Here is a 7,571-nt window from a genome sequence, read left to right on the forward strand (position 1 = left end):
TGTCTGTTTCTATATACCACGAGAGAGAGAGAGAGAGGAGAGAGAGTGAGAGAGAGAGAGGAGAGAGAGTGAGAGAGAGAGAGAGAGAGGAGAGAGAGAGAGTGAGAAGAAGAGAGAGAGATAGAGAGAGAGAGAGGGGAGAGAAGAGAGAGAGAGAGGAGAGAGAAGGAGAAAGAGGAGAAGAGGAGAGAGAGAGAGAGAGAGAGAGAGAGAGAGAGAGAGAGAGAAGAGGAGAGAGAGTGAGAGAGAGAGAGAGAGAGAGAAGAGAGAGAGAGGAGAGAGAGTTGAGAGTGAGAGAGAGAGAGAGAGAGAGAGAGAGAAGAGAGAGAGAGAGAGGGAGAGAGAGAGAGGAGAGCCATCTTCGGACAGCGACTGTCAACTTTTGCTCTTGAGTGTACAGATCTCGGGGACTTTCTTACGTTATCCCAAACTTGCGCTTACCTGGTTTCGGTGGTCTTGTGGTTGTTGGTGTTGTGGTTGTTTGAGTTGTATTTGGTGGTTTTGTGGTTGCGGGTTCAACTGTGGTTGTTGGTTTCTCAGTGGTTGTGGGTTTCTCAGAGGTTGTGGGTTTGTCAGTGTTGTGGGTTTCTCAGTGTTGTGGTTTCTCAGTGTTGTTGTCAACTGTGGTTGTGGTTTCTCAGTGGTTGTGGTTTCTCAGTGGTTGGGGTTTCTCAGTGTTGTGGTTTCTCAGTGGTTGTGGGTTTCTCAGTGGTTGTTGGTCCTTCAGTGGTTGTTGGTTTCTCAGTGGTTGTGGGTTCAACTGTGGTTGTGGGTTTCTCAGTGGTTGTTGGTCCTTCAGTGGTTGTTTGTTTCTCAACTGTGGTTGTGGGTTCAGATGTCGTCGATTCTGTGGATATTTGCATTTTATATCAATATTAAAGCACCACAGATATTGTGTTCACACACGCACATATATTGTTGCATCTATGTATATATATATATATATATATATATCTATATATATTATATATATATATATATATATATATTTTAGATTATCTATACTCACAGTGCGGCGCACACACCACACCACACACACACACACATATATATACGTTGATTTTATTATATAATATATTATATATTATATATAATAAAATATAACATAATATATATATAATGTGTATGTATGTCTCATATATACAAATATATTTTACATATGTAAGTATAAATATATGAATATGTGTATATATATTTATGTTTATATATTTTATTATTTTGTGTGTATACACACACACACACACACCACACACACACCACACACCCCACACACACACACACACACATATATATATATATATATATATATATATATATATATATATATATATATTTATATATTCCTAGGCGCTGAAAGACCAATGCAATATTATTGACAAAACACATTATGAACCTTCATTGCCACAAGCTCTTTAGGTTAAATTAGTTGATATGTTTAGTAATGACTGGCATCTTCAAGTGTTTACTGAGGGGAGGGCAAGCTTGCGAGGCGAAGATTTTCCTCTTCAAACACACAATGGATTTCTCGGTGAAGTGACTTTTGTCAGGACCAAACAGAAAGTATCAACGGTGTCTAAATATCATTATGAAGTGACTGAGATCGAACGAAAGGTCTGTGACCGTTCTTTGGGAAACTATGATTTGTCTTTGACAAAAGTTTTTGTCCTCAGGACCGGCGAAGGTTCGACCAGTGTGGAAGTGTCCATAGCAGCAGGACAGACCAGTACCCAGTTCTGATGCAGACCTCACACAAAACTGGTTGTCACTGTAGCGACAAGATATGATGATTAGTTAGACAACTAAGACTTGGGTCTTCTGTGAGGACGGGTCTGGGCCCGGGCATTTAAACGCACTTACAGCAACTCCCCCTCCTTCACTTTCTAAACGACACCGATCAAAAACTTAGAAATTAAACAGATTATTTATTTATTCTACTGTCGCAAAAATCAGAGTTAAGCTTTTTTGGGGCTGCCCTTTAAAGGGGTGTATTTCTTAGTCTTAATTAATTTTTTCTTTGTTTTTCTACTTCTTTTTTCCTTTACATGTGCTTTCTCTCTCTCTCCTCTCCCCCCCTCTCTCTCTAAACCACTCTAGCCAATCTCAAAATAATAAATGTATATCACCGGATATTGATGCTGTACACTCATAAAGTAATCTAGCTTTTCATCTACGTCTACCTACAGATGGCAAGTTTTAGACATGAAATCAGGTATGAGGGTTTAAAAGTTTTCCCATCAAGTTTCTCTTTTCCCTTTTCTCTCTTTCTTTCCCTCCCCTCTTTTATCTCTTTCGTGTTTTGTGTGTATTTTGTGCGTGGTGTGCAGACAAATTTTTCCCTCATTTAGTGATGGGAGTGACGACTTAAAAATTAAAAAAAACTTTGGGAAGGAAATGGACGCAAAATGTTAGAACATAAAAACGAAATATGTATTTTTTGAAACAAAGGATTGTTCAAAAACCCCCTTTATGCGAGTATATTTCCCTGTTTGTCACCCCCCTTTCTCCTATCAGTTTTTCAGCCTCAGTCGTTTTCCTTTTTTTTTTTTCTTCATACCATCTTCTGTTTCTAAACCACGAAAGAGAGAGAGAGAGAGGAGAGAGAGGAGGGAAAAGAGGGGAGAAGAGAGAGAGGGAAAAGAGAGAAAAGAGAGGAGAGAGAGAGAGAAGAAAAGGAAAAGAGAGAAGAGAGGAGAGAGAGAGGAGAGAGAGGAGGGGGGAGAGGAGGGAAAAAGAGAGAGAGGAGAGAGAGAGAAAAGAGGAGAGAGAGAGAAAAGAGGGAAAAAGAGGGGAGAGAGAGAAGAGAGAGAGAGAGAGAAGAGGAGAAGAAAAAAAAGTGAAGAGGGAAAAGAGGAGAGAAGAGAGAGGAAAAAAAAAAAAAAAAGGGGGGGGCCCCCCCCCCAAAAAAGGGAAAAAACCCCCCGGGGGGGAATTTGGGGGAAAAGGGCCCGGGAAAAAAAGGGGGGGAAACCCCCCCCTTTTAAAAAAAATTTTTTAAAAAGGGGGGTTTTCCCCCCCCTTTTTTGGGGGGGGGAAAAAAAAAAAAAAAAAAAAAAATTTTAAAAAATTTAAAAATTTTAAAACTTTTTAAAAATTTTTTAATGGGTTTTTTAAAAAAAACCATTAAAACCAAATTATTTAAAAAAAATTTTTTTTTAAAAAATATTTTTTTTTTAAAAACCCCCCCCTTTTATAGTCTTAAGGGGGGTTTTTTTTTTAAAAATTTTTTTATTTTGGCCCAAAGGGGGGTTTTTCAAATGAAGTATATGTATAACCGAAAAGCCCAAAAAATATTTCGAGGGAAAACAAGGGGCCCTAATTTTTTTTATTGGTATTCATTTCCTTTAAAAAAAAAACATTGGGTTTAAATGAAAAATAATGAAAATTTTGTTTTATTTTTGGGACGGGTCTGCGAAAAGCGCATTTTTGAGCTTTCCCTGAAACATTTAAGTCATCCTGAACTTCTCTTTCGAAAAAATCGGGTTTGACAACTAAGGGCTTGGGCTTCCGGGGAGGACGGGTCTGGGGCCGGCACTTAACCCGCAACATCCTCCTCCCCTTCACTTTCTGAAAGACACCCACCCAACAAAATTTGTAAAAACTTGCCAACCCTTTTTTTTAGAAATAGAAAAGGGAAAAGAATTATTTTATTTTTACTGCTCTGCAAAAAGAATCATGATTTAAACTTCTTTCAGCTGACCTTCAGAATGTATTTTTTTTTGATTTTTAAATTTAATTTTGTTTGTTTTCTACTTCTGTTTCCCTTTTTTCTATTTTTGCCTCTCTCTCTCTTCTCTCTCTCTCTCTCTCCCCTCTCCCCCTCTTTTCTTTTCTCTCTCTCTCTCTTCTCTCTCAACCACTCAAAGGCCAATCCAAAAATTAAAATAAATTAATCACCGTGAGTATTGGGTGCATGTACACTCATAATGAAAGTTTTAGCTTATGGGGGGGTTTCGTCTCACCTACAGAGCATGGTTTTTAGAAAATGAAATCAGGGATCAGGTTGAAAAAAGTTTTTCCCCCTCACAATTTTTTCTCCCTTTTCCCCCCTCTTTCTTTCCCGTTTCTCTATTTACTTTTTCTGTGTGTTTTTTGTGTGGTGGGGTGTGTTTTTGTGGTGTTTGTGGCAGGCAAATTTTCAGGTTTTGTGGAGGGAGTGACGACCCTTAAAAAAAATAAAAACTTTTTGGGGGGGGAGAAGGCCCCAAAATTTTAAAAAAACCCGAAAAAATAGATTTTTTGGAAAAAATTGGGTAAATTTTTTTGACCATTTTTGGAGTATATTTCCCTTAGTCCCAAAAATTACTCCCTTTTCAGTTTTTTTCCGTTCCCGTCCCCTTTTTTTTTTTAAAACACCCTCTTTTCCCGTTTTATATTTTCCACGCTTTAAGAGGGGGAGAGGGGAAGAGAAGGAAAAGAAAGAAACTTCCCCCAAATTTAAAATAAATTAATAAAAAAAAAGTTTTAAGGAAAAATAAGAAACCAAACCGGGGAAAGATTTTAAGAAAAACTAGGAAAGGGGAGGAGGGGAGAGGAAGAAAAAGGGGGGACCTAAGGAAAAAAAGGGGAAATGGTTGGTGGGTTTGGGGGGGGTTCCGGGGGGGGGTTTAAAAAAGGGGGTGGGTTTAAAAGGGGGGGTTTAAAATGGGGTGGGCCTCAGGGCGTGGGGCCTTTTCTGGGGGTTGGGGTTATCCCGGTTTTTGTTTGGGGTCCCCGTGGGTGTTTTGGGTTTTGGTTTTTGGTTATTTGGGGGTTTGGGGGGTTTCCTTTTTGGTTGTGGGTTTTTCAGTGGGTTTTTGGGGTTTTTTTGGGGGGTTTTGGGGTTTCCCAGTGGTTTTTGGGGGTTTTCAGGGTTTTTGGTTCCTTTAGGTTTTGGTTGTTGGGGTTTTCAGTGGTTTTTGGGTTTTTTCCCCGTGGTTTTTGGGGTTTCCCCGTGGTTTTGGGTTTTTCAGTGGTTTTGGGTTTTCAGTGGTTTTTGGGTTTTTTTATTGGTTTTGGGGTTTTTCAGGGTTTTGGGGTTTTTTTTTGGGTTGTGGGGGCTCGTGGTTTTTGGGTTCCTTGGGTGTGGGTTTTTTTGTGGGTTTGGGTTTTTTTTTGGGTTGTGGGGTTTTTTTTTGTGGTTGTGGGGTTTTCGTGGTTTTGGGGGCCCCGGGTTGGGGGGTTTCATTTTGGTTGTGGGTTCCTGTGGTTGGGGGTTTTCGTGGTTTTTTGGGTTTTTCCTGTGGGGTTTTGGGTTTTTCCCTGTGGTTGTGGGTTTTTTTGGGTTGGGGTTTTTAGGGGGTGGGGGTTTTTCAGGGTTTTTGGGTTTTTTTTAGGGGTTTTGGGGTTCCTGTGGTTGTTGGGGTTTTTTTAAAGGGGTTTTGGGGGCCCCGTGGGTTGTGGGGTTTCCTGTGGTTTTGGTTTTTTTAGTGGTTTGGGTTTCAGGGTTTTTGGGGGGTTTTTCAGGGTTGTGGGGTTTTTTTAGTGGTGGGGGGTTCCCCAGTGGTTGGGGTTCCCCGTGGTTGTGGGTTTCCCCATGGTTTTTGGGGTTTCAGTGGTTGTTGGGGTTTCCCCTTTGGTTGTGGGGTTTTTCCCCGTTGGGTTTTGGGTTCCTGTGGTTGTGGGTTTTTCGTGGGGTTTTGGGTTTCCCCCAGGGTTGTTGGGGCCCAGTGGTTGTGGGTTTTTCGTGGTTGTGGGTTCCCCAGTGGTTTTTGGTTTCCCCAGTGGTTTTGGGTTTCCTTTAAAAGTGGTTTTGTTGGGGTTTTTCCCGTGGTTTTGGGTTTTTTTTAGGGTTGTTTGGGCCCCCAGTGGTTTGGTTTTTTTTGTGGTTTGGGGGTTTTTTGTGGTTGTGGGTTTTTCCCGTGGTTTTTGGGGGCCTTAGTGGGTTTTGGGTTCCTGTTGGGTTTTTGGGTTCCTCAGTGGTTTTTGGGTTTTTCCCTTGGGGGGTTTTTGGGTTTCCTTTTGTGGGGGTTTTTGGGGTTTTTCCCTGTGGTTTTGGGGTTTAAGGGCGTTTGATTTGTGGATATTGATTTATACAATATTAAAGCACCACAAAAAAGGGGGTTCAAAACGACCATATAAATTTTTGCATTATATTAAATATATATATAATATAGTTATATTGATTAGAATTTTTAAAATATATATATATATTTTTTGTTTTTTTTGGGGGGGGGGCCCCCCCCCGGGGGTTTTTTTTTGGGGTTTTATTTTTATATAATATAAAATATATATTATATATATAATAATAATATTTTAATGTATATAATATATATATAATATATATTTTTAAAAACAATTATAATTATTTAAAAATTTTATAAAATTAGTTATTATTTAGATAAAACGGGAACAAAAAACGCAAACACACAAACCTTCCAAAAATTTAAAACCCAAAACACAAAAAATATAGTTGAAGGGGGTTTTTTAAAAAAAAATTGGGTAAGGGTTAATATTAAGATAATTTTAATGAAAAATTATCTACCTTCTTATCTAAATTTTTTATTTGAAAAAATTTTTTTTCTTATTATATAAATTTTAAAATTAATTAGAAAGGGCCAAATACCCATTTGAAAACCCCAACAAAACTTATTTAAACAAATTTTATATTATAAAATTTTAATTTTTTTTTTATTTTATTAAAATTAATGGGTTTTAATTTATAATAATGTTTTTTTGTATATAATGAGTTGATCCCACAAATTTCTAAAAACCCCCCCCTAATTTTTACAAATTTTGAAGGCCCCCCCCACAACAACCCCAAATTTGAATCTTGGGGACCACCGGGGAAACCCCCGGAACTGCAGAAAAAATTTTTTTTTTTTTTTTTTTTGGGGGGTGGGGGGGGGTTAAAACTTGCGGGGGTTAAGCGGGAAAAATGTCCCACCCTCACCTTTTAAAGTTGGCAAAGGGTTTTAATAACTCAAAAAGGGGATGGAGGTGTTAAAAAGGGGTTTGAGTGTTATTTAACTTCCCCTTCATCCTGGGGGTTTTTTCTTTGGGAATTTGGAAGGGGAAAAAAAATTGGATTGAAGTCAGTGGGGGCCCCCCCCCCCAGGGGAGTATTGGTAAAGCAAAAAAAATTAAAAAACCTTCCCCCAATCGGTATGTGATTATATGTTTATGTTTGTTATGTTATGTTATATTATATGATATATATTATATATAGATATATATTATATATATTATAAAATAATATATATATATCGGACACACGCACACACAACAACTCAATAATACACACTACATATCAAATACACAATATATATATATATAAATATTATAATATGATATATCATATATATTGATAATATTTCTAATTAATCTATATATTTAATATATCTCGACATTATATATATATATATATATATATATATATATATATATATATATGTATATATATATATATATATATGTATGTATGTATGTATATATGTATGTATGTATGTATACACACAAATTTATCTACACTTTACTTCCTAATTTTACACTCTTAGAATGCCCCCCCCCGACACACACACACGACCCGACCCACCCGTTTGCACAGTCTCACGTACCACACAGAAGGGAGGACCCGGTAGCTGCTACGACGATGC

The 7,571-nt window shown here is 37.9% G+C and overlaps 1 protein-coding gene across 1 annotated transcript in view; it reads right to left on the bottom strand.

The window, feature by feature from the left end:
- Positions 1–1,791: 1,791 nt before the first annotated feature.
- Positions 1,792–7,571, bottom strand: part of LOC119597130 (ankyrin repeat domain-containing protein 50-like) — a 69,380-nt gene continuing 63,600 nt past the window's right edge. Inside the window, exons 8-9 of the mRNA XM_037946635.1 lie at positions 7,533–7,571; positions 1,792–1,901 (exon numbers count right to left, since the gene is read on the bottom strand). The exon at positions 7,533–7,571 is cut by the window's right edge and continues 38 nt beyond it. Of these exons, the coding sequence (XP_037802563.1) occupies positions 1,792–1,901; positions 7,533–7,571 (149 nt within the window). The remainder of the gene's footprint in view (positions 1,902–7,532) is intronic.

This window comes from Penaeus monodon, chromosome 38 (assembly GCF_015228065.2).
Source record: "Penaeus monodon isolate SGIC_2016 chromosome 38, NSTDA_Pmon_1, whole genome shotgun sequence".
Classification (NCBI taxonomy): Eukaryota; Metazoa; Arthropoda; class Malacostraca; order Decapoda; family Penaeidae; genus Penaeus; species Penaeus monodon.